The 27,582-nt window shown below is 47.8% G+C and overlaps 1 protein-coding gene across 2 annotated transcripts in view; it reads left to right on the top strand.

The window, feature by feature from the left end:
* EYA2 (EYA transcriptional coactivator and phosphatase 2) overlaps positions 1–27,582 on the top strand; it is a 180,052-nt gene that overhangs the window by 15,507 nt on the left and 136,963 nt on the right. For both annotated transcript variants that reach the window (XM_047069004.1, XM_047069003.1), the window contains exons 3-4: positions 2,830–2,972; positions 10,854–10,970. In XM_047069004.1, the coding sequence (XP_046924960.1) occupies positions 2,830–2,972; positions 10,854–10,970 (260 nt within the window). The remainder of the gene's footprint in view (positions 1–2,829; positions 2,973–10,853; positions 10,971–27,582) is intronic.

Below are 27,582 nucleotides of genomic sequence, written 5' to 3'. Positions count from 1 at the left end.
AAAGGGGTTCTGATGGGAAGCCAGAGTTGATCGCCTGGAATTTCCACCTTCTAGATCGAAGGACAGGTGTAACTTGGGAGCAGGTTCAGATAAGGTTCTACGCTCAGCCCTGAGTCCCGACTCTCGGGACTCACGCTCAGGCACGACAGACAGCGAGAATGTTGGCAGCTGAGATGCCCTCCAGGACTGGTTCTGGCGTCTCCAAGTCCAGTGAGTTCCTCACGCACTTTGGAACAAGTTCCCCAACCCTTTATCAGTGTAGAAGTCAAAAGGAAAGGAGGGCAGGAGAACATCTTTTTGTAATTCCATAAACCTTTATACCCATCTCACACCTGCTGGGAGGCTTCTTACATAGAAGGAATTCGGGAAAGGAAGAGATTTTAACTAACGCGATGTAACCAGGGGTACCTGAGTGGCTCAGTCAGTTAAGAATCCGAGTTCGGTTCAGGTCATGAGCTCACGGTTCATGAGTTCGAGCCCCGCGTTGGGCCCTGTGCTGACAGCTCACAGCTCAGAGCCTGGACCCTGCTTCAGATTCTATCTCTGTCTCTCTGCCCTTTCCCTTCTTGCTTGCGCTCTCTCTCTCTCTCTCTCTCTCTTTCTCTCTAGTAACATTTCAAAAAAAATTTTTTTTAAATAAATAAAACGATGTAACCAAAATGGAATCCAGTCCAGAGTTGGGGATCTCATTAACATCTACTGGCAGACAGGCTGGTTAGAGCAGGTAGGTACAGGATGTCGGGTGCAGAAGGCCCTAGTGTCCCCGTGTGTGAGCTGAAGAAAGAGACTGGCCCAGTGAAGTGGTTAAGGGTGCAGCCTCTGGAACCGGGTTCAAAGTCTGCATCAGCTGTGCAATCCTAGTATGTTAGTTCTCTCTCTGCCTCTGTTTTCTTATCTGTAAAATGGGGATAAGGATAGTAACTCCCTCCAGGGTCGTTGTAGTTGTATGAGGTTTAAATGAGCCAGTGTACATAAAGGAATTAGGAAGGTGCCTGACACATAACGGGCACAAGAATTTTTAGCTGTTTTTATCACTAAAGGAGGTGGACCCGGTGGGGGCTGTTCTAGACAGAGTGTGGTGGTTCAAGATGTGGCCACTACTCAAATTGGTTGGTAAAGCCACACAGGAGTGCAGACCTAGGCTTTGTAGGTGTTGGGGGGGGGGTGGAGGAGGGGAGACGGGAAAAGAGAAGCCTCCTGGTTTGAAACTATTGGCAATGAATTCAGATTAAAAAAACAAATAACTGGGGCGCCTGGGTGGCGCAGTCGGTTAAGCGTCCGACTTCAGCCAGGTCACGATCTCGCGGTCCCTGAGTTCGAGCCCCGCGTCGGGCTCTGGGCTGATGGCTCGGAGCCTGGAGCCTGTTTCCGACTCTGTGTCTCCCTCTCTCTCTGCCCCTCCCCCGTTCATGCTCTGTCTCTCTCTGTCCCAAAAATAAATAAACGTTGAAAAAAAAAAAATTAAAAAAAAAAAAAAAAAAAACAAATAACTGCACGAGCCAAAGAAATTATACTCAGGGATCCATGGACTGCGCATGGCCCCTGGGCCACCATCTTGTCCCCTTCTGCTAGAATAACCCCCCCCCCCTTGATGTGACTTATCGCTGCCTGCAGGGCTGGGCCAATCTCAGTCTCTAAGTGAGAAGAGATGCAGTTTTGTGGTTGTAATTGTGAACCCTGGAGTCAGATTCCCGAGTTGAAATTCTAGATCCCCCACTTTCTAGCTGTGACCTCAGGTCTCGGGGCTTTGGTTTCCTCTTCTTGAAAATGGGAGTTACAAGAACCCCCCCCTACCCCAGAGAGTTGATGTGAGCATCTGATGAGATATAATGCACGTATCGGGCCTGTGTGACACATTTCGAGCCTGTGGTAAGAGCACAGTGATTGGGAAGCACTCATTCATTATATTACAGATGTCCTAGTAAGTGGCCCTTTAAATCCCAGGCCTTCATGGAACCTGTTCCTCACCATGGAGTGCAGAATCCATTTGTGTTCTTGGGTTGCATGTAACGGAATATGGACTGCAGCTGATGTTAGCCCAAAAGGACCTATCTGGAACATCTGGAACAGCTCCCTGTGAGAGTAGAATAATCAGGCCTTAAGAAAGACCAAGAAAAGGACAGCTTCTGGGATCCAAGCAATAGGAGGGAACGAAAAGTCAGGCTCTTCAGAGTGTAGCTGCTGGAATAAACTGTTCAGCCCAAGGTTTAAATTCCCGGGACGGGATCTGATTGGATGAATTCCGTCACGAGCCCACCCCTTGGCTAAGAGCAAGGCATCTTGATTGACAGCCCTGTCCCAGCTGCAACCAACTGAGATGGTGTCTGAGTTAGGACAGAGAAGATAGGACAGATAGGCTGTGCTGTAGTAGTCAGTGGCGTGGACCCAGTGACTTCACACAACAAAGGCTTGTTTCTTACTCAAAGTTCCGTGCGGATTCGGTGAAACTCTCCGGGGCAGGATCCAGGAGATATCCGTACCGTAGCTCTGACGTCTCAACCCTGACACTTGCTGCCAACAGAGGAGAGAGGGCAGGCAGGAGGGTTGCAGGCAGGGGATGGTTTTATTGGCCAGACCTGGGCGTGGCTCATACATTCTACGGGGCAGAATCCAGTCGCGTGGCCGACTCTGACTGCAAGGCAGGCAAGAAATAAAACCTTCCTGGTGCCCAGGAAGAGGAAAATGAAATGGGATTTGATGAACACCTCAGTTGTCTCTGCCCTGGAAGGAGTTAAATACCCAAAGGAAAACGGTAGCGGTGACACCAAGATAAGGGGGATGGGATGGTAGCCTGGCTTCGGAGATGTAATCTTCTCTTTTTCCATGCAGATCTTGTCCACGTGTCCTGCACAGCCAGACTCCCACGGCCATGGCAGCCTACGGCCAGACACAGTACAGTGCAGGGGTCCAGCCAGCTGCCCCTTATACCACTTACCCACCTCCTGCACAAGCCTATGGAATCCCTTCTTACAGTGAGTACCAGACCAAGCCCTCGCTTTCCCCCTGGGGTCCCCAACGTTGTGGTCTTTCTTCTGTCCCGCTGCCTCCGTTAAATGCAAAATGATAAATGCAGCCAGCCTCATTTTGGAATGGGAATAGAGGGAAAGGACAGACACATTTAAATATGGTTCTAGTTTGACAGATTCTATCAAGGCCTCTTTTGCTTGCAAGAGTAAGAAACTTAACCCAAGCCAGGTTAGGAAAAATGGAAATGTAATGACTCTCATACGGGGAAATCTAGAGATAGAGCTAACTTCAAGTACGGCCGGACCCGGGTGATCAGGGGAGGTCAGGTATACCACAGCTCGCTCCAGACTTGGATGTTTTCCTCTGCGTTGGCTTTAATCCCACACGGGTTTTTCCCATGTGGCAGCAAAATGGTGCCCGTCCCTCCGGGTTGGCATCCTTTTAGCTCAGCACAGCCAGTGGAAGGAGAGCCCATCTTTCCCGGCGGCCCCACCAGAATCCCTAGCAGCCCTCGTTGGCCCAAATTGGGTCACGTGACAATGCTTCAAGCTAGTCAAGAAGGTGAACATGAGAGAGATAAGGAGGCTGAAGTGTGTGGATTGTATCTGAGGGAGAGATGGTTCTCGTGAAGGAAAGTAAGCGGATGCCGGGAAGGCAAAAACAACAGACCTACAGACCGTGACTGTCAGAACCTTATTGCTACAAACCAAAGAGTCTGTGAACCTGGCCCAGCATCCACCGCTCACCTGCCCCCATCTGTACGGGTCAGGGTTCTCCAGAGACGCAGAACCAATGGGATGGAGATATCTATATCTATATCTATATATTGAGACAGAGAGAGAGAGAGAGAGATGATAGGAACTGGCTCCCCCGGTTATGGAGGCTGGGAAGTTACAAGATCTGAGGTTGGCAAGCTGGAGACCCGAGAGAGCCCATGGTGTCATTCCAATTTGAGTCCAAAAGCCAGAGAAAAGGAGGGGTAATGGTATAAATTCTGGTCTAAAAGTAGGCGGGCCCAAGACCCAAGAAGGGCTGACTTTTCAGCTCCAGTCTGAAGACAGGAAAAGACTGGTGTGCCAGGTCAAACACTCAGATAGAAGGAGTCACCTCTTACTTAGCCTTTTTGTTCTATTCAGGTCTTCACTTGATTAGGTGAGGCCCACCCACATTAGGGAGGGCAATCTCTTATTCAGTCTACAGATTCAAATGTTAGTCTCCTTCAGAGACACTCTCACACAAACATACCCAAGATAATGTCTAACCAACTGTCTGGGCAACTTGTGGCCCAGTGAGGGTGACACATGAAATTAACTATCACATTGCCTATGGCTTATATTCATGCTAGTCCTTCCCATCTTAACTGATGTATCAACCCAAATCTCTTTTGGTAGCAAATGACAAAAATCCAGCGCTAATTAGCTTAAGGAAATAAGGGTGTTGACTGCAAACCATAGCTGAACGGTCTTAGGGTATGAGCTTCAGGCAGGGCTAAATCCAGGTACTCAAGTGATGATATGAAGAATCAGTCTCTCTGCTTTCCTTTGGAAGGTTAACCTTCATTCTGAGACTTCCCCACTGTGGTGTCAAAGACAGCCCTCGCAGTTCCAAGCTGTACCTCCCCCCAGAAGAGAGCTTCTCTCGTCCAGGACTTCCTGTACCATCCCAGGGATTCCTCTGACTGGACTCCCAGTCACTGGGGCAGAGACACTGGGGCAGAGAAGATAGAATACTCTGGATGGCCACATTTGGCCACATATCCACCCATGGAACCACGAGTCAGGTCAAGCTCATCCAAGAGAACCGAACTGAATGTAGGGCAAGGTAGTCCCCGGAGGAGGAAGGGACAGGTAGAAACCACAGACGCCTAGTGGAAAGGTAGTCAGGAGACCTGGCTTCTGGGCCCAGCTGCCTCTGACCTTCCCAGGCCTTGGTTTCGTCATCTGTTAAATGAATGTATCATCTCATCTTCCCAACTCGATGGTGTGGCTCAAGGGCAGAGACTGAGTCTTTCCTTTTTTTTCCCTTCCTTTTCTCCCTCTCTACCTCTGCTCTGTTCTTGTGTTCATTCATTCATTAATTCATTCACTCAGCATTGGGTCGTGTGCTAGGCACACAGAGGCCAACAAAGCAGAATGGGCCCTCTGTGGAGCTTACAGTCTGCAACAGAGGCTGAAAAGTAAAGGCCAGTGGGTAATGTGGGTATCTCTTTTAACCTATAAAACATGCTTAACATTTAAAAAATTAATTGCTAATTTTAGGAGCACCTAGGTGGTTCAGTTGGTGAAGTGTCTAACTTGATTTCAGCTCAGGTCATGATCTCATGCTCGTGAGATTGAGCCCCATGTCTGGATCTGTGCCAAATGTACCTTGCTTGGGGTTCTCTCTCCCTCTCTCTCTCTCTACCCGTCCCCCACACACATGCACATTCTCCCATGCACATGCATGCATGCTCTCTCTCCCTCAAAGGTAAATAAACATTAAAAAAATAAACATTTACAAAAAATAAATTGCCAATTTTAAAATGCGAAATGCTAATGTAAAAATTTATATTTCTGGGGTGCCTGGGTGGCTCAGTCGGTTAAGCATCTGACTTCGGCTCAGGTCATGATCTCACGGCTTGGGAGTTCGAGATCCACATCGGGCTGTGTGCTGACAGCTTAGAGCCTGAAACCTGCTTCGAACTCTGTGTCTCCCTCTCTTTCTGCCCCTCCCCTGCTCGTGCTTTGTCTCTCTCTCTCTCTCTCTTTCAAGAATAAACATTAAAACATTTTTTTTAATTTAAAGATTCTCTCCACCTCTACCCCTGTGCCCCCCTCACACTTGTTCTCTAAAATTAAAAAAAAAAATTATATTTCTAATGTCTTTCAAAAGAGAGAGAGAGAGAGATGATCCGGCAGCACTGAACCCACATTCTTTTTTGTGTCAGGAATAGGTGACTCTGAGTCAGGCTGTGCCCATTAGCCTAAATTTGTCATGCTCCCCACCCAGCCCACATGGCTCTCTTGAATTATCTGCCTGTCCCCCAAAGACGTTTGAGTTTGCACCTCCTGGCCTAAAGGGAGAAAAACATTTTAAGATTTACAAATCTTCGCGTGTTTCGAACTATTCTCTGTGATACGAGGAAGAGAAGTCGGTCGTGAGGGAGAACGAGAGGAAGGCTTCATCTAGGCTCCAGCTTCGGGGAGGCCTTTTAGACAAAGAGCTGGTTCAGCATCCTAAGAACTGAGGCAGCCTCCAGGCAGGGGGGCCGCCCGGTCGGAAGTCGGAAGGCCCCGAGATGGGAGGAATTTGGAGAGTCCCAGGAGCCCAATAGCCACAGCACAGTGAGGGATGAGGTGGGTGAGGCGGGCAGAGCCCGTGAGGCCTGGGAAGGATTTGGGGTTTTATTCCGAGCGAAACGGGAACTCGTTGGCAGGTTTATAAGCAGAGGGCTAAACGCTACAGTCTGGGTTTTTTTCCAAGATCGCGTCGGCCACCGTGGGGAGCTTGGATTGGAGGGAAGGAAGAAGGCAGCAGGCAGGCTGGTCAGAGACTGAGGAGGAGTGCGGGGTGACGGTGGTGGCCCGGGGCAGGGCAGTGCACCAACTGAATAGTCGGGGGGTGATTCTAGGGGTAGGAGTGGGGGGTCCTGTTGGGGCAACAGGCCAGGCGTTGGGAATAGTCACCGTCGCTGAGCTGCCGTCGCCTCAGTCCTCAATGTTCTGTGTCCTTGGGGGTAAAGAACCAGCTCAGGGTCCCCCAGCTGGTCGGTGGCATTAGACCCAAAGTAGCCTGGCCCTGGAGTCCAGTCTCTTCATCACTGAGCTCTAGTGCCTGTGACAGTCCTCGGCCCACAGGTGTGGGCATTGTTTCCAACCCTCTGTCCCTCCTGTGCTAGAAGGCTTGTGATATAATCCCGCCTAAGCTACCCCACCTGGCTGACAGCCAGGGAAACCAAAGCCGTATTATTTTTCGGCATAAAAGAGAAAACCGGCCCTGTGTCCAGACACAACGTGGCAGGTAGTACAAGCATATGTCCTGGGCTCACACACACCCCCGCCCCCGCCACATGCTGGTCCTGACACACTGGACAAGCCCCTTCAGTTTCCTCCTTCGCGCAGCGGGGGTGCTACTCGTCTCCTCGCCATTACTGTGAAGATAGACGAGGCTGTCTGTGTCAGAGGTCGGCCACCGTTGTCTGCAAAGGTCCAGATGGTCCTTCTGGCTCTGCGGACCCTAGAGTCCCTGTCGCAGCCATTCAGCTCCGCCACCATAGTGTGAAGGCAGCCGGACGATATGGAAACTAACAGGTGTCTCTGTGTTCCAATAAAGCTTTATTTGCACAGACAGGAAGTAGGCCAGACTTGGTCCACAGGCCGTGATTGGCCAACCCCTGATCTCTGCGAAGGGATCAGCTCACAGGGCTGGCCCAAGGGACATACTCAATCAAGACAGCAGGGTCTTGCCAGGCTGCCACACACACCTGGAATGTTCATGTCACTGAACAATGACAGGTAGGATGAAAAGCCATTTTCCTTCACCTGTGCCTGTGCCTGAGCAAGCAGTGTTTGCTCATTGTCTGGACAAACCTTGTTGAATCTTGTTAGGAAGCTTTCTCAGTGCTCCTTGGCAAACAGCATTATTTACTTTTGTGCAAATAGCTTCAAGGAAGTGACACATTTGAGCAAGCTAGAGGGAAGAAGGTGAGCGGTATTGAATATGTTTTTCCTCGATTTGTTACGCAACATTTAAGACATCGGTAAAAGCGTGAAGACGAACACTACAAATACCACGAGCTGGAATCCAACGTAAGAAATAAAAAGCATAAAAGGTCATCTCCCTTTCTTCTCAGAGACACCCACATGCCTGGAGTTGATGTTTGTCATCCCTCTGCATTTCTCTATGTAGACTAGGGGGTCAGCAAACTTTTTCTGTGAAGAGCCTAATAGTAAATATTTTTAGCTTCACAGGCCCTACAGTCTATCGCAGTCGCAGTCACGCAGCTCTTCCATTATAATGCAGAAGAAGCCATCCTCCATAAACGAATGGATGTGTCTGTGTTCCGATAAAACTTCATTTGCAAAAAACAGGCATCCAGTCCCATTTGGCCCATGGGCCTGTGTAGAGTACTGTTTTGCGTGTTTTACAACTTTGTATACGTTGTTTCTTTCAGTCTCTATTCTTTTGACACTTGCTTTTTCTACCCACCCTTATGTCTTATGAAATTTATCCCTGTTTGTGCCCGTGGCTATAGTTCATTCATTTTCACTCTAATATTCCATATTCCATTATTTGATTGTGCCACAACTCCTGTTATCTATTTTTTTATTTTTTTTTTTTGAGGGGGGAGAGGCAAAGGGGAGGGGGAGGGAGAGAGAAAGGGAGACAGAGATTGAGAGAGAATCTTAGCAGGCTCCACACCCAGCACGGAGCCTGACGCAGGGCTCGATCTCACAACCACGAGATCATGACCTGAGCCAAAATCGAGTCAGACGCTTCACCAACTGAGCCACCCAGGGGTCCGTCATTTATCTCTTATACCCCAAACTTAATCACTTAAGACAACACTGGTAAATTATTTCTGGTGCTTCTGTGGATTGGCTGGGTAGACTCTTTCCTGGTCTCCCTGGGGTCTCTCATGAAGCTGCATTTGGCTGGCATGGCTCCCTCCACCTGCCCTTTAATCCTGTGCTTGCTCACAGCATGCTGGTGTCAGGTTTCCAGGAGGGCAGAGTTGGGGCGCATGAGTGGCTCAATCAGTTAAGCATCCCTCTCTTGATTTAGGCTCAGGTCATGATCTCAGGGTTTGTGAGATCAAGCCCCACATTGGGCTCATGCTGACTGCATGGAACCTGCTTGGGATTCTCTCTCCCTCTCTCTCCCTCTCTCTCCCTCTCTCTCTCTGCCTCTCCTCCACTCGTGCTCTCTCTCTCTCTCAAAATAAATGGACTTTAAAAAAAAAAAAAGAGGAGGGCGGAGGTAGGAGCTTCAAAAGCACTTGACAGCTAGTCTCCAGAACTCCCATCACTCAGCCACTTCTATCAGTCAAAACAAGTTACAAGGCCAGTGGAGATTCTAGAAGTACGAAAATGGACTCTGCCTCTTGACAAGAGAACCTGGTCATGTTTTCCAGTCTACCCTAGAATATCTCAGTCTCTTAAAGAAGCAGAAGTCTTCCCCAACAGGAAGTGAACGTGTTGGCATCTGATGGTGGGTGACATTGGGAATTCAGGAACCAGGAGAAAGAACTCAATACTCTGAGCATATAATAGACTCCCCATGTCTGTCTTACAGAACCCTTTGATACCTTGTGTGTTGCTCAGAATAGTGGACCATCCTCTGTGCTGGGGAGGGCTTCCTGGGGGTAGAAAGCAGGGACGCTTCTCTTTTCCTTTGCTCCTCCATGTTTTGGAAGCATTGTCTTCATTCGCGAGACTGAATGGGTGAAAAAGAAGGAACTGCTGTTACAAAACTGGAGCCAGAACTAGAAATATCCTTTCAAGAGATATAAGAAAGGGACACCAGGGTGGCTCAGTCAGTTAAGGGTCCAACTCTTGGTTTCAGCTGAGGTCATGATCTCACAGTTCATGAGATCAAGCCCCGCGTTGGGCTATGCACAGACAGCACAGATTCCGTCTCTTGGGATTCTCTCTCTCCCTGTCTGCCCCGTCCCCTGCTTATGCTCGCTGTCTTGCTCGCTCTGTCTCAAAAATAAATAAATAAGCTTAAAAAAGTAAAGAGATGTAAACATAAACAGCGTGGAGATACTGTTTCACACCTGTTAGGTAGACAGAGATAAGCACAGTTTATTACATTTTCAATAAAAATACAACCTGTGGGCTACGGATGGTGGATCAAGCCGCTTGCCTCAGTGCAGTCCCTTCTCCAGCCAGCTGCTCATGGAATCGGTGCCTGGCATGTCAGACTGTGGCTGAAGCAAACGACACATTTGTAACTGTGGCCTTTGGAGAAGCAGGTTCCTCCCACAAGAAGAGTGGAGAGTGTGTCTTTGGATTAAATGGCGTGGGCATCTTTACAGAGGAAGGATGGTTCATTCAACACCCCAAATCTTGATGGACATTAACCACACATGGCCCTACTCTGTAGAGTAGGGGTTGAAAACTCACTACCCTCAGAACCAGGCAGGAAGCATGAGGCATATACAAAATATGGGTCCCTCTTTTTTTTTTTAATTTTTTTAATGTTTTTAATGTTTTTAATGTTTTTATTTATTTTTGAGACAGAGAGAGACAGAGCATGAGCAGGGGAGGGGCAGAGAGAGAGGGAGACACAGAATCCGAAGCAGGCTCCAGGCTCTGAGCTGTTGCACAGAGCCCAATGCGGGGCTCGAACCCACCGACTGCGAGATCATGACCTGAGCCGAAGTCAGATGCTTAACCAACTGAGCCACCCAGGTGCCCCAATGTGGGTCCCTCTTGACCTGCCTTTCCCTTTCCTACTTTTGATAGGGTCCTAGCATGTGAAAAAAAAAAGAGTACAACTGCAATGAAAAGACAGCACTGAAAGCAGACATTTATGTTTCAGGGACAGTGCAGTATCTATAGTGACCCCAGGGAACCTATGGGGATAGGCTGTGTCATCACATGGGAATGCAGGCATGGTGTTGCTAGACCATCTCGCTGTTCAAATGAAGCCATAAGTCCAGATTATTTGGTGAAATCTCCTGGTTTTTCAACAAAAGCAACTAATTTCAGATTTTCCTTAAAAATATGCAGGCCAAGCAAAATACGTTTATGGGCTAACTGTGCCTCACAGGCCACCGGTTTGCAGCTCCTGATTTGGAAACTGATAAAATTGTGTGCTCTCTTGGTTCAGACGCTCTTCTGCAGGTGACAAGGAAGCATCCTAATCATGTGTCCCCGGTGCCTCTTTTTCCTCCTTCCAAGGTATCAAGACAGAAGACAGCTTGAACCATTCCCCCAGCCAGAGTGGATTCCTCAGCTACGGCTCCAGCTTCAGCACCCCACCCACTGGACAGAGCCCGTACACCTACCAGATGCACGGTCAGTGTGGCGCTGCGGCCCCTTCCTGTCCACCTCCAAGGCACTGCCTGACTTAGGTGTCCCGTCATTCATTCGTTTGCTTGCCAGATTTATTGAGCGCCTACTATGTGCCAGAATCTATCTCCAGGAGTCAGAGCGGTGGACAGAAGAGAACAGACATGAGATCTGCCCTTATGGCAATTGTATGGCAGGAGGGAGAGATTGACAGTAAACAAGGCAACACATAAACCAGCTAATTTTGGAAGAAGTTGAGTGCCGTGAAGCAAATAGACATGGAGTTTGGGTAGAGAGTGATGAGCAATTTAAGGGTCAGGAATGGTGAGATATACAACTGTAGACGGGGTCATCAGGGCAGACTCTGAAGAGATGACATGGGACAGAGACACAAAGAGGTAGGAGGGCTCAGCCATGGACAGGCCTGGAGGAAGAGCATTCCAGGTCTTGGGAACAGCCAGTGCGAAAGCGGTATGCAGGGCAATGTCTTGATGTGTTTGAGGCACAGAACAGAGGCCAGCAAGGCTGGAGCGGGATTCAAGGGGTGTGGGAGGAGAGAGTGTTGGAGAGAGAACAGAGCCAAATTATGTAAGGTCCTGAGGGCTGTGGGTAGGAGTTGGCTTTGGTAAGTGTGACGGGACAGGCAAGTCCGTTGTAGACTCAGACATGCCAGGTGGTAGGAGTTTGGGGCAGGCTAGTAAAGAAGCTGGTATTCCAGGCAGGAGGTTCAGGGGCTCTGCATCACCCTACGGTGGCCTTAGAAAGGGCAGAAGACTCCAGTGTGTAACTTCACCCCACATACCCTAAGTAACTGGATTCCTGGATTTTTCTGTGCCCACTCTTTGACCTTCCTAGGGCCCCTTCTCTTCTTAGAGTCCCTTGGGAGCATATTGGGGCTGAAGCATGGAGTAGAGGGGCTAGTGGCAGTCATGTGGGGGATCCGCATCCTGGTATTTTTTTCCTTCATGAAATCTGGTAAAAATGACCGTCAAGGATTTGAAAAATAATATGCAAGAGTAAAGGAGTAATGAGAAGTCCGTGGGCTAATGAGTGATTATACTTTTCTTTTAAAAAAAAAAAAACTGTTCGCAAGTGTTGTGTTGTCACTTTGTCTTGTAAATGTCTTATTAAAGAAACAATAAAAATGGATATCAAGGGCAGCCTTTCAGAGAAAAACCTGGCGAAGGGACAGCAAATGATCTTGGCGGGGGGGGGGGGGGGGTGGAGAAAGGGGCTGATAAGCATTAATGCCCAGCCCTTGGAAAAGCTCCCATGTAAAGGTCTGTATCAGAGCTTGTTGTGACACCATCAGCCAACACCAAACACTTGCCACATGCCACACGATGTTGTTTGGATCATCTTATACGACCTTCATGGCAAAGTGTTGGTGCTGGTATTATTCCCATTTTCTAGGTGAGGAAATTGAGGCATGGAGGGAATGATCGGTTTGCCCAACATCAAGGCAAGGAGTTTAGATTTTACTGCAAGTGCAGTAAACAGAATGTGTCGAATCTCTTAGGGGTCTTGCAGAATCCCATCCCCCAGGCTGACCCCCAAACCCTTGCTCTTCTCTGCTTCTGCTTTCGCCTCTGGCCCCCCACGGTAGCCTTCTGAGTCTCACTGAAGGGTGCAAGCTCCTGGGACCCATCTTCAAGTGGGAAGTGAAATTATGGCAGCAGTCCTGATAATAAAGGCTTCTGAAGACACTGAACTTGAACTTGCATTTGGGTCACTCTCAAGCCAGTGTTTACTAGCTCTGTGAGTAGAGATGAGACGTACTGCCTCAGGACTTCTAAGGCCATGAAGGTTGAACCGCAAACACAGTCCACCCTCCCCCATTCTGACATCCTTCCCCACCCCCGCAGAAAATAAGTGGATTCAGTGACGTTAGGAGTGGCTCTCCATCCATCATTCTTTCACTGTGTATTATTGAGTACGAGTTCTATGCCTGGCACCCTTTTAGGCACTGGAGACATGGCCAGCAACAGTGACAGTCCCTCAGAGAGAAAGCAAAGAATCAATTAACGAATAAACGGATTATTAACAGACTTTGACAGAGCTTGTGAAGGACAGAGACAGGGCAGTGTGATGGGCAGTGATGAGGGGCGTAGCGGTTGACATAACCCAGATGGTTAGGGAGACCCGAGTAATGGAAAGGTGCAAGCCACATGAGCAGCTGGAGGTTCTCCCAAAGGAGAAGCATGAGTCTGGGGGCAGTGAGTAAAGGGGATGAGATTGGAATGCAAAGAGGGGACCCACCCCCGCCCCAAGCCAGGACATATAGAATATGTCATTTCTTCTCTGGTCCTTATGGCTGCCCCATGAGGAGGGCATTATCATGCCTGCTTTACACATGGTGAAAGCGAGGCCCAGAGAGGGGAAGTGATTTACTCAATATCACACAGCCAATAAGTATTCAGAGCTGGCATTCAGACTCGGATTTCTGGAATTCCGGAGCCTGTGCTGTTTCCTCCAAGTGCCATTTCCTGGACTCTTTCAGGATTCCAAATAGCATCCTAAGCTATGTGTATACCATACGCCATTCCCCGTAATCCTCCCAATAGCCCTGTGACCTACGGTCTATCATTATCCCCATCTTACAGATGGAGAAGCTGAGGCACACATTGGTAAAGTAACTTGCCCAAGGTCACATGGCTATGGCGGTGGGATCTGAAGCCAGGCCGTTTCACTGCAGAGCCCAGGCATGCAACCCCCATACCATCCTGCCCTCCCCACTCTTGTAGAACCCTCTAGAAGACAATTCTCCATGGATGAGCACTTGCCTAAACCCTGCCTCGCCACCTCAATCCCCACCAGCCCTTCACAAGTCGAAAAACATCTGCTCTGTTCCCACCCAACCATGGGAATAATCCAGGTTATTTTCTTACCGTCCTTGCGGCCCAGATGCCAGAAGGGCTGCGACAGCAGCTGGACTTTGTCCCAATTAACTGCCTTCAGTCTCATGCTAATGGCCATAAACTGCTCTTGAAACAGCCCAGGCATTCTGCAAGCCTGACATATTCCTCCGTAAGTATTTTTTTCAAACACAAACACACAGAACGCTCACACACCATGCCCATGTGCTTCCTATTAACTTTTTTTTTTCAAGTTGTTCCAGAGGAGAAATAAACTCTGAAACTACTCCGTGTGCGTTTCAGAATGGAAGACGTCAGTTCAGCTTAGCTTTTCAGATGAGGAAGGGAATGAAGAAAGGGTCTGGGATGAGTCTTTTTCCTCTCTAGGAATTAAAATCACAATTTCATCAAAGCAGAAAGAACCCAAGCAGGGACCAACCGCCCCATCACTTTGCAGATGAGTAAACTGAGGCACTGCCACAGAATGGCTTGTGTAGGGTCACAGAGCAAGCATTAGATAAGCCGGATGCCTCCCTCTGGGTCCTCTACCTACTCTCATAAACTTCCAGAAACCTCAGCGGGGTCATCACCCCTCAAGGCTCTGGTCTGAGATCTGTATCTGTTTGGATAACACTGCCCCTCCACCAAATGCATAATAAACATAAGAGAGAAAAGTTCACAGCACTCGTCAGCCTTCGCTTGTTGTTTATTTTCTTTTTTTTAAGTTTACCCAAGAGTTTTTATAACTGAAATGTGTTTCTCATGGCTTTGATTTTTGTTGTTGTGTTTCTTTTTGCTTCTCCTGCTGAAACACTGCTACTCACAGAAACGGCTCCAAAGATTAAAAAGAAAACATCTTGAGCGTGTATTATAAGAACTTGCTGGTGCCGTGGAGGGACTGAGAGCCCCAGACCACACACCCCACGATTTGAATGAGGCACTTGACTTCCTGTGCCTCGGTTTCCTCACCTGGGAACTGGCATCCTAGCAAGGGAGAGGACCTCAAGGGGCTCTCGGGGGGACGAAATGGAATGATTCCTGGGCACGTCAGATGAGGTCCGTAAAGGCTGGGTGCTCTTTTTCTCATTCCTGCTGTTTGTTTTGTAACATAGGTGTTAACATCGGTAACCCTGAAGTCAGGCGAAGTGAACTTTGCAGTGTTCCAGCATGTGGCACTGAGCCAGCGTTCTTCCCCTCTAACATTGGGTAGTGATAATACTGATGCATGGCGTACTATGATAATTAAATGAGCTGAACTCTGTGTGTGTGTGTGTGTGTGTGTGTGTGTGTGTGTGTGTGTAGTATTTAGAGCAGCGCCTGGCACAAACTTAGTGCTCTACCAATGTTAGCCGTTGTTACCGTTGACCCCTTGAACAGTAGGGATTTGAACTGCGTGGGTGGGTCCGCTTACGTGCAAATTTTTTTTCAATAAATCCAGCAGAGTCCTGTGAATGTATTACCTGTTCCGTATGATTTTCTTAATAACATTTTCTTTTCTTAGCTTACTTTATTGTGAGAATACAGTATGTAATATATAGGACACACAAAGTACGTGTTAATTGACTGTTATTGGTAAGGCAGCATAGACTATGAGCAGTGAAGTTCTCTTTTTATTGTTTCATTTTATTTTTGTCCATCATGACAAGTGTATTCTGTGGTAGTTAAGTTCAAAAGTTATACAGGGAATTTCAACTGCGCGGGTTCCAGAGACAACGGAATTGCTATCTTAACTTCAGGTCTGACGGTCTGTGTTCTTCCCAAGTTCACCTGTGTTTCCTGAATTCTCAGTTTTATTAAGGAGTCCTGGTAGAAGAAAAGAGGAATACTAATTTGAGACTGTTGAGTCTTCCACATCAGCATAAACTCCCCTTCTGGTAAAAATCTGCCTTATACGGGGACTTGAAAATAGTCAGATCTCTTCAGTTCCTTCTGTATTCCTTCTGTATTCACCAAAGACCAGGGAACGTTAATACTGAAGCTCAGAACCCAACATGAGCCATTCAGGAACATGGAAGCATGTGATTCGGGGATGAGGGGGAGAATTAAAAGCCTAGCAGAAGGGTCTGGAAGCCAGTGATCTCAGCCAGAGACTTCAGGGACCGGTTTGTGTTGGACTTGTGAAACCTAGCAGTTTCTGGCACCAGAAAGCTGTGTGACTTTGGACAAGCCATTGAACTCTCAAGATCTGTATCTCACAGCTCTGGTGCTCACAGATGCTCACTGAAAAGATAGAGAGGTTGGAAAAGTTCATGGTCAGCTGCATCAAATACATTTGGTAAATAGTGTGCAGCACAAAATTAAGTAGATGTCTTTGCTGCAGGACTTCTCAGACCCTTTGCAGCCTGATGCACCTTGTGGCTTTTCAGGAGTGGAATTCAGTAGCCAGTGTTTCTGGGTAGGTCTGGATAGGGACCTTCTCACAAAAGACTGCTCTGTTCTCAGCGGGAAGTCCTGGGCGTGATGGCCCTTAGAACCCTTTCTGGTAAAATTGTGTGATTCTCCAATTAAAAAAAAAAAATGATGAACATGAATGTGTTCTTCTTTTCTGTATTTTACTTTTGCTGAGATACAATTCACATACCATAAAGTTCACCCTTTTAAAGTATACAAAGCAATGCTTTTACTATATTCACAAAGTTGGGCAACCCTCCCCACTCTCTTGATTCCACATTTTCATTACACCTTTTTTTTTTTTTTTTAATTTTTTTTTTTCAACGTTTATTTATTTTTGGGACAGAGAGAGACAGAGCATGAACGGGGGAGGGGCAGAGAGAGAGGGAGACACAGAATCGGAAACAGGCTCCAGGCTCTGAGCCATCAGCCCAGAGCCCGACGCGGGGCTCGAACTCACGGACCGCGAGATCGTGACCTGGCTGAAGTCGGACGCTTAACCGACTGCGCCACCCAGGCACCCCTACACCTTTTTTTTTAATGTTTATTTGTTTTTGAGAGAGAGCGAGTGAGCAGGGGAGGGGCAGAGAGAGAGAGGGAGACACGGAATCTGAAGCAGGCTCCAGGCTCTGAGATGTCAGCACAGAACCTGATGCAGGGCTCGAACTCACGAATTGTGAGACCGTGACCTGAGCCAAAGTTGGACGCTTAGCCAACTGAGCCACTCAGGCACCCCTCGTTACACCTTTTTTAGGGTTCCTGGACCCAATTCCAACAGGGGAGTCCCCCCGCCCGAAAACACCAAGCAATTCTTGGACACCAGCATGGCATCCAAGAATTCAAGTCAATTCTGACACTGTCTACCTGGAGACAGCATCAGGTTCCACAGGTCAAGGGTTCGGTCCTACAAGACTGCCCCACCCTCCTTCAGATGCCAGTCACAAGCCCAGACTGTTACCTGTCCTTCTGACTGACTGGCTACAGACTGGAACTTCCAATGACCCCTCCTTGGGTTTGATTACTTTGCTAGAGAGGCTCACAGAACTCAGGGAGACACTTACTTACATTTACCAGCTTATCAAAGGATATGAATCAAAAGCCAGATGAAAAGATACAAAGGGCAAATTTCTGAACAAAGGAGCTTCGGTCCTCATGAAGTTTGGGGCCTGGCTCAATGGCACATAAGAGTATTCTAGTTCCCCAGGCATAGGAGCTCTCTGACAAGGTCAAAAAGCTGCTGTCTTGGGTTTTTATGGAGGCTTCATATATAGTAATGATTGACTAAGTCATTGGCCCTTGGCTGACTCAACTTCCAGCCCCCTCTGTCGCTCCCTGGAGGTCGGGGTGGGACTGAAAGTTCCAACTCTTTAATCACGTGGTTGGTCCTCCTGGCGGCCAGCTCTCACCCTTGGGTGGGTCCAAAAGTCGCCTCGATTAATAACAAGACACCCATTTCACATTAATGGATCTGAATGTGTTTTCAGGAACTGTGGCTGAAGATCAGTATTATCTGAGAATTCTATTTTGGTCATCTGAATGGTCAAATACACATTTCTTGTAAATCATTATATGATAACCCCAGAATGGAGCCCCATGCACATTAGCCATCATTTCCTATTCCCCTCCCTTTCTTTTGTGATAAAAAAAGTTACATTTAAACTTACTCTTCCTTTATATTATTTTTTGAGCAGTTTATGTATTTACCTAGTTTAAACATCTATAGAAATCTCTCTTCTACCCTTGTCCCACATCCACTCAGTTTCCAAAGCCTCAATGGTTAACCATTTAAACTAGGTTCTTGTGAGCCCATCCAGATTTGGGGTTTTTTGCAAGTATGAGCAAACATGAACACAGTCCATTCTACTTCATATTTCTATGACAAGAAGTCATTCATTCATGTTTCATAAGTAAGGAAATGATGTCAACTCTGTTTTCAAATGAGAACTCTAAAGTTGCATTGGTTCGTTTGCTTTTTAGATTTTCTCCTTATCACTGGTTTTAAGCAATTTCATTTTTGATGCCTTGGTGCTGTTTTTTTCATGATTCTAGGACTTTGGATTCATTGAGCTTCTTAATCTGTGAGTTTATAGTTTTTATCACATTTGGAAAAGTTTCGGCCATTACTTCTTCAAGTAGTTCCTCCCCACTATGTCTTCAAGTTCACTAACCTTTTCTTGTATAGTATCTGATCTGCTGTTAATTACACTCATGGCATTTTTTTTCATCTTCAGATATTTGATCTCTATTTTTTTTAATCTTCCATGCCTCTATTTAACATGCCCAGTCTTTCTAGTGGCTCCTTGAACAGACAGAACACAGTTATAGTAACTATTTTAATATGCTTATCTATTAGTTTTGTCATCTCTGTCATTTCTCGGTTATTTTTCACTTATTTTTCTCCTCATTACAGGTCATATTTCCTGATGCTTTGTGTGCATAAGTTCTGATTGTATGCCCGACATTGAGAATTTTACCTTGTTGGATGCTGGACATTTTTATATTTCTATGAATATTCTTAAGCTCTGTTCTGGGATGCAGTTAAATTACATGGAAACAGTTTGATCCTCTCTAGTCTTGCTTTCAGTTTTGTTAGGTAGAGCAGAGCAACATTTGGTCTAGGGCACTCTTGACCTAACAACATTTTCCCACTACTGAGGAAGCCTTTCTGTGTATTCTACCCAATGCCCCATGAATTATGAGGTTTTCCACTCTGGCTGGCAGGAATAAGAACTATTTGAAACTCTGTTATGAGCTCTGGGTATTGTTCCTTCTAATCTTTTCAAGTGGTTCTCCTCCAGCCTTTGTGGACACCCTAGGGGAAATGTCCACAAATCTCTGGAGCACTCTCGCAGTGCAGCTCTGTTTTCTGGAACTCTGCTCTGTGAATCCTACCCATTAGGCTTCCCTGGACTTGCAGTTCATCTGTTCAGCTTAGAGAGACCACTGGGTACTGGGCACCTTCCGGCCACAGTGGGGCAATCATGTGGCTCATTCTTCGTTTCCTTTCTCTCAAAGATTGCAGTCACTCATTATCTGATGTCTGATGTCTTGGGAATCTAGTTTTTTAACTATTTCACGTGGGGAGGTAAATCTAGTCCCCATGACCCAGTCTTGGCCAGAAGTGCATGTACAGCCATATTGGTTTGTTTGCACTTTTCCCCAGCACATATGGTAACAGCAGCTGAATGCAAAATACGTAACACTGGTAAAGACAACAAGCTTCTAGGAACACAGTTCTGTCCCTGGTGCCCTTTGTTCTTCGTCTGACTTCAGTTTGGCCGCATGCTCTATTTTTGAAGAATTTCTTTTGCAATTTCCCCAATATTTCGTGCATTTTGCCCTGGTTTCCATAGTTCAACACTTCCAGTGTCTTTATACCCCCTTCTGTCAAGATAATTTCACCTCTTTTTTAAAGCTAAGTCCTCTATTTATTGTAGCACTTCTCTATTACTCTTTTTTATTGAGATTATTATTATTCTTGCTTTTGTCAGTGCTTTGGTTACAAAGTTGTGTTGCTTTTGAGCAGTCTGCCCTAACCCTACTTTTTCCCATAAGCCCCATTATTTCAGTGAACAATTTTGCACAACACACAGCCTCTCAGGAAGGCTTTGTCACATTATGGCAGTAACACTTGCATTTACTCTTATTTTCATAGGTAACATACATACACCGTCTTCTGCACTTTGCTTTCTTCATTAGCAACAGATATTGAAGAACTTTGTAAGTCCGTGTATAGAAAGGGCTTCCTCTTTTTCTTCACAGGTGCCTGTCATTCTTTCGAATGATGTCCTGTAAATCATTTAATCAGTTCCTCATTGGGTGTCTACAATTACCACCAGTATGGCTATGAATAATCCTAAATGCGTATCATTTCATTTTTCTGCAAGGACATCTGAAGGGTAGGTTGTGCAGAAGAAGAATTCGGGGTTGAGGGGAAAGTCCCATTTTTAAAAATTGGTGGATTTTCCAAGCTACCTTCCGTAGGGATTCTACCAATCTAAACTCCCGCCAGCAGTGTGTGAGAGTGCCGATCTGGCCAACCCAGTGGCATCTAGTTATTGGCCATTTTTTCCAATCCTATGCATGAAAAGCGGTTTCTTGGCATAATACTAATTCGTGTGTGTTATGAGGTTGAGCCTCTTTTCAAATCTTTAGCCGATTTGTGGTTACTTTTCTGTGAACTAGGAGATGAGATTTGAGACATTGTACAAGAGAGGAGTGCCGTGGCGCCAGGCATACTAATATTTAAGCATATGATAAAACCTTAGTAACCAAAACAGCTTGTTTTGGGTGTATGTGTAAACTGATTGACCAGTAGAGGAGAGCGTGCCATCCAGAAAGAGACAAAGCGTATCTAGGAATTTTGTACATGGGGCAGATGGCATGTCAGTGGGGAAAGACGCAATATTCAGTGAATGGTTTTGGAACAATTCGTTAGCCATCTGGAGGGGGAAAATCCATTCCTTTTACTGCATATCACGAAAAGAATCCAAATGGATTAGCAGTTTATTTTTTTCCTTCAAAACTTTATTGAAATTCTAGTTAGTTAACATATAGCGTAATATCGGTTTCAGGAGTAGAATTTAGTGATTCATCACTTACATACGTCACTTCATCACTTACATACGACACCCAGTGCTCACCTCCACGAGTGCCCTCCTTAATGCCCGTCACCCATCTAGCCCATCCCCCCACCACCTCCTCTCCTGTATCAACAGTTTTTTGTTTTGTTTTGTTTTTATTTCTTTAATTTACATCCAAGTTAGCATATAGTGAAACAATGATTTCAGGGGTAGATTCCTTAATGCCCTCACCCATTTAGACCATGCTCCCTCCCACAACCCCTCCAGTAACCCTCAGTTTGTTCTCCATATTTATGAGTCTCTTCTGCTTTGTCCCCCTCCCTGTTTTTATATTATGTTTGTTTCCCTTCCCTTATGTTCATCTGTTTTGTCTCTTAAAGTCCTCATATGAGTGAAGTCATATGACTTTTGTCTCTCTGACTAATTTCACTTAGCATAATACCCTCCAGTTCCATCCACGTAGTTGCAAATGGCAAGATTTCCTTCTTTTTGATTGCCGAGTAATACTCCATTGTGTATAGATACCACATCTTCTTTACTGGATCCGCAGTTTAAATGTCAGAAGTCAAATCATAAAAGAACTAGAATGACAATAAGCAAAATTTGTATAACCCTGGAGTAGAAAAGGCTTTTCTCACTGTGACTTAGAAGCTAGCCATCAAGGAAAAGACAGCAAGTTTAACTACAGATTGGTTGGGGGGGGGGGGGGGCGAGGGGTGGGGGCGTGGCAAAGAACACCAGAAGTAAAGTCAAAACAAAAACAAACAAAACAGAAAACAAGTGGCAAACTGAAAAACATTTACATCGCAAATCGTAGACACGCAGGTCGTTAACTCTTTGCAAATGATTCTGCAGTTCTGTGAATTGAGCCTGCTCCGGGAGGTGATTCTTCTCAATGAAAGAGAGAAGTGAGTTAGTTGTAATGTTGCAGGGAGTGGTGAGCGGTCAGGCCGAGGGCAAGCTGAAAACTACGCACCCGTCTGGCAGGGGTGTAGGTATTACTCGGCTTTCGCCCGTTGCTGCCACACGAGAATGGGACGCTGGGGAGGCTAAATCTTTCCATTTTCAGGGTAATCCCTGTAGCTGGATTTGACTGTGAAATCTTTTTCATTGTGGGCAAACTGATTTATTTTGAGAGACAGAGAAAACAGAGCGTGAGTGGGGGAGGGATAGAGAGAAAGGGAGGCAGAATCCAAAGCAGGCCCCAGGCTCTGAGCTGTCAGCACAGAGCCCATCACGGGGCTCGAACTCACAGACCACGAGATCATGACCTGAGCCGAAGGCGGACACTCAACCCACCCAGCCACCCAGGCGCCCCTTTGGCAAACCGATTTAAACACTCTCTTTAAAATACTTTGTGAAGCAGACGAACGTGTATAAGGCTGGTCTTCATGACTCCATCTTGCAATCTGTTTCCATAGTTTCTTAACTGAACCCCGGGTGCTCAGAGAAAATCCCCAACCAGGTGGTGACTTGGGGACCCAGGAAGATCTCACCCCCTTCCATGCCCACCTCTGGCCTGTTTCATCAGTGAGGCATTTCCCGGAGGACTCAAGTGATGGGCACGGCCACAGCTGCCTTGGAGCCCAGTGGCCTCCTCCTGGCAAAGTGGGGTAATTTCCGCATTTCTTCTTGGCAGTAGGCTGTCCCGGCCCAGCCAGTCTCCAAGTCTGCCTGGTCTCTCACTCTGTCAGTCGAGACAGGGGCCAGGCTTGGCATCCATGGGTTCCTGGCCTGAGGTCGGGTTTCCTGGTGTGAATCAGCAACTTTCCTGCACACGACAAAGTGGGTGAGGTTTCCCGATACATGTCAGCGTTCTTGCACCATGCGGCCCCTCCACCCTGGCAGTCACCTTCTCGTCACCTTCACGGGGTTTGGCGGGCCTGCCACTTCCTGCTTGTGCTGACGCCTTCCAGATTTAGGACGTACGGAGTTTAAATGGGCAGTCTTTTCCTCTGACCACGGAACAAGATTTATTTAGTCACCCCCATCTCCAAAAGTCGCTGGAGACGACCCACGAAAGCAGCTCGGGTGATTGAGCCTTAGTTTTGGGGGTCAGAAGGGAGTTTCATCATCCACAGTTCACGAAGGGGCGCCTGGGTGGCTCAGTCCGTTAAGCGTCCGACTCTTGGTTTCGGTTCAGGTCACGATCTCACGGTTCGTGAGTTCGATCTTCGCGTGGGGCTCTGTGCTGACAGCTTGGAGCCTGCTTGGGATTCTCTCTCTCTCTGTCTCTCTTTGCCCCTCCCCCTCTTGCTCTCTCTGTCTCTCTCTCTCAAAATAAATAAACTTAAAAAAAAAAATTCATGAAGGCAGTGCTGGCCTATAGGCTTCCTACGATGATGGGAAAGGGTTGGATGTCTGTGCTGCCCAATATGGTGGCCACGAGCCACATGGGGCTGTTGAGCATTGGCCAAAACAGCTGAAGCAATGACACGTTTCTGTTGTTTACTCGTAGTTATAGCAACCGTAAATGTGGCTGGTGGCCACCATGTCAGGCGGCACAACTGTAAGAGATCATTAAAAGGCAACTCTCCTGGTTAATGAGGGGGTCCGGGGAAGGCAGTTAGCAGGTGTTCCAGAACGAACGCTTGCATCCCACTAAAATCCATCTATTGAAGCTCTAACCCCAGTGCGACAGTATTTGGAGATGCCGCCCGTGGCCTGCAGTTAGGGTGAGATGAGGCCATGAGGACGGGGCCCCCCTGATGAGACTGGTGTCCTCCCCTCGAGCGCACCCCCCGAGGAAAGGCCGTGTGAGGGCATGGCGAGAAGGCGGCCGTCTGTAGGCCGGGAGGAGGGCTCTCGTGAGGAACTTAGTCAGTCGGCACCCTGCTTCTGGACTCCCCCGCCTCCGGTAGTGGGAGAGATACGCGTCTGCTGCTTAAACCACCCGGTTTATGGGTGTTTTGTTGTAACAGCCCAAGCTGACTGAGATCATCGGGTTTTTTTGAGACACACAAAAGTGGAAAAGTTGAAAGCTCGGAACATTGTTTTATTTTTCTGTTTTGGAGGTGTTCCACTGCCTTCTCTTCCTGCCCCCACCGCAAGAGGGGTTTTCGGGGCAAAGCTGCAGAACCGAGGGCCCCAGAAGCCGCCCTCAGGGTCTGCATGTGGAACTGAGAGCTTGTGGGGGACCCAGGGCGGTGCCTTCAGATGCCATTATTGCAGCAGATGTCAATGGAGCGGCTTTTCTGTGCACCAGGGTGGGGAAACAGACCCTAATCGATGGCACAACATAGGTAAAACTGTACCTGAAACGTGCTAAGAGGCAAGGCCCAGAAGGACTCTGCAGCTATCTGGCTCTAGGCCCGCTCTCTTCATTCTGCCCCTGGTCACAAACCAACATGCCCCGGGAGCCTGGCCCACAGGGCAGTGTGTGGGGCTGGTTGGGTGAAGCCTGGGATGAACTGAGCATCCCTAGCCCTCCATAAAGAGGAGGCCCTACTCCACCAAGGCCGAGTGGTGCCATACGGGGGTCAATTATTCCAAAGTAAACAAACAAACAGACCCAAAAGCCTGGAAATTACGACTTCATAAGATCTTCCCCAATTTAAAACACTTCCATTGGGGGGCACCTGGGTGGCTTAGTCGGTTGAGCGTCCAGCTCTTGGTTTCGGCTCCGATCATGGCCTCAAGGTTTGTGGGTTTGAGCCCTTGATTCTCTGTCTCCCTCTCTCTGTGCCCCTCCCCTGCTCTCTCTCGCTCTCTCTCTCTCTCTCTCTCTCTCTCTCTCTCTCTCAGAATAAACATTTATTTAAAACAACTTAAATTGGGGGCGCCTGGGTGGCTCAGTCGGTTGAGCAGCCGACTTCAGCTCAGGTCATGATCTCATGGTCCGTGAGTTCGAGCCCCGCGTCAGGCTCTGTGCTGACAGCTCAGAGCCTGGAGCCTGTTTCAGATTCTGTGTCTCCCTCTCTCTGACCCTCCCCCGTTCATGCTCTGTCTCTCTCTGTCTCAAGGATGAATAAACGTTAAGAAAAAAAAATTTTTTTTTTAATTAAAAAAAAAAACTTAAATTGGTAGCAACAAATTAAAAAGAACTACTTCTGGGGCGCCTGGGTGGCGCAGTCGGTTAAGCGTCCGACTTCAGCCAGGTCACGATCTCGCGGTCCGTGAGTTCGAGCCCCGCGTCAGGCTCTGGGCTGATGGCTCAGAGCCTGGAGCCTGTTTCCAATTCTGTGTCTCCCTCTCTCTCTGCCCCTCCCCCGTTCATGCTCTGTCTCTCTCTGTCAAAAATAAATAAACATTGAAAAAAAAAATTAAAAAAAAATAAATAAATAAAAAGAACTACTTCTGCCCATTGGCCACCATTCTGCTAACCCTGTTCTACATGGTGGCCATGGAGAAAACTGATGTCAGGACGGGGGACTCTGAGCTCCTTCTCTAGGTCCTGCCCTCAAGGAGCAGATGTTCTGCGGTAGGAGACAGATAATAAATAAGGAAAACAAGTTCTATGGTACGTTGGGGGGAGAGGGAGAATTAAGGGAAAAACGAAAGAAGCCAGTGCTGGGTTTGTGATGTGTTTTTTGCGACAGAGTGGTCAAGGAAGGCTTCACGGAGGAGGAGAGTGGAGGGGTTTGAGCAGGAGGGTGGCATGATAGGTCTTGAGTTTTAACAGGCTTCCTCTGGCCACCACGTGGAGAACAGTCTGTAGAGGCAAAAGAAAGCACGAGATCGGCGAGGAGGCCAGCGCAGTGGTCCAAGCAAAGGACAGGCCCTTGGCTTAGGGGTGACGGTGGCGGTGGAGAGACCTGGTCAGAGTCTAGGTGTACTTTGCCTGTGAAATTGACAGCAACTGCTGCTGGCTTGGCTTTGGGGAAACAACTAGAGATAAATGGAGGGCGAGGGAGGTGGAGCTGGGCTCACACGCTGTCTGTCCAGCATGCAGCCTGTTCCAGAGGGGAAGCTCCGGGTCTGTGTCTCTCCCAGCCCAGGGAAGGAGCCTCACTGTCACACCCAGTTTCCCCCTGAAGGCAGTAGGGTCTGTGAGGGAAGAGCACTTCTGTTGTTTTCTGCATCGTGTAACTGAATATCGTTAAACATTCGGTTAAAAATAATCGAAGCCCCGGGGGGCTCAGTCGGTTAAGCCTCTGACTCTTGATTTCAGATCAGGTCCTGATCTCGCGGTTTGGGGGTTCAAGCCCCGCGTCGGGCTCCGTGCTGACAGTGCAAAGCCTGCTTGGGATTCTCTCTCTCTCCCTCTCTCTCCCTGCCCCTCCCCTGCTCGTGATCTTTCTCTCTCTCAAGAATAAGTAAATTTTTATGGGGCGCCTGGGTGGCGCAGTCGGTTAGGCGTCCGACTTCAGCCAGGTCACGATCTCGCGGTCTGGGAGTTTGAGCCCCGCGTCGGGCTCTGGGCTGATGGCTCAGAGCCTGGAGCCTGTTTCCGATTCTGTGTCTCCCTCTCTCTCTGCCCCTCCCCCGTTCATGCTCTGTCTCTCTCTGTCCCAAAAATAAATAAAAAAAAAACGTTGAAAAAAAAAAATTAAAAAAAAAAAGAATAAGTAAATTTTAAAAAATAATCGAAGATACTATGGTATGGTATAATTCCAACCGAGCGCGCCATGGAAGCATTCTTGCAAATTTTAACCTACGTGAAAATGCTGGGGAAAAAAAAAAAACAAACAAACCCTTTGTATGTATGTGTGAAATGGACAGACGTACTGGGATTGGGGTTAGCCAGCCTCTTCTGTAAAAAGGGCCAGAGAGTAAATATTCGAGATTTTGTGGACCTTAAGTCTCTGTTCTAATTGCTTGTAACTCTGCCATTGCAGCTTGAAGGAGCAGCTGTAGATAATACGGAGCAAAGGGGTGAGGCTGTTTTCTGATACGTTCTTCTTCAAGCCAGGTCTTTAATGTGTGAATGAACGTCTGGCATATGCAGAGCCAGATGGGACTTGGGAAAAATCTGCCTTTTGCAGGACTGGTCCGTGCACTGAGCAACGCCTGGCACCGGCCCACTAAATGCCATTAAGGTCCCCCAATAAAAGCGTCCCCATAAATTTCCAAGCACCCCTAGGGGCACTGCAGTGCCCCCGAGAACCCCTGGTCTGTGCGGCAGCAGGTACAGGAATGGGGAGAAGCGTTTGTGTTTGTCGTTCACATTTGTCGTTCACTCAGCAAACATTCATGAGCACCAGCCCTGTTCCAGGGAGCATGCCAGGTGCACGCCATACAGCCCTGAACGGACACTCGAGGCCTGCCTGAAGGGAATTTGTGTCCCAGTGAGAGGGTACGACAGTGTATTAGTCTGTTGGAGCCACAATAACAAAGTTCCGTAGACGAGGAGCCCCAAACAAGAGATAATTCATTTTCTTACCGCTTTGGAGGCTGAGAGGTCCCAGGCTGAGTGAGGTACGTGCAGATTTGGTTTCTGGTGAGCACTCTCTTCCTGGCGTGAGGACGGCCGTCTTCTCACTGTGTCCTCACACGACCTTTTCTGTGTGTGCATGAGGAGAGAAGACATCCCTGGGGGGTCTTTCCGTTCTTATAAGGACACCGGTCCTATAGGATTAGAGCCCCACGCATATGACCGCCTTTAATGATAAACACCTCCCTAGAGGCCCCATCCTGGAATACAGTTCCAGTGGGGGATAGGGCTCACCATAGGAATTGTGGGTGAGGGGGGACACAATTCAGTCCACACCCGATGGTGAGCTAGGGAGTCAGCAAGTACCGTGATGAGCATTCCAAGGAGAATGAGCAGGGAGATGCGGTGAAGAGGGTCTGGGGAAGGAGGGTCCAGTTGGGGGGTGGGCAGGGCTGGGTCTCTGAAGAGGTGACCTA

This window comes from Lynx rufus, unplaced genomic scaffold (assembly GCF_022079265.1).
Source record: "Lynx rufus isolate CCGP_SWC_20201006 ecotype Redwood Valley unplaced genomic scaffold, mLynRuf1.p SCAF_8, whole genome shotgun sequence".
Lineage (NCBI taxonomy): Eukaryota > Metazoa > Chordata > Mammalia > Carnivora > Felidae > Lynx > Lynx rufus.
Note: the sequence above shows the minus strand (reverse complement) of the source record. Positions and strands in the feature narration are given on the sequence as shown.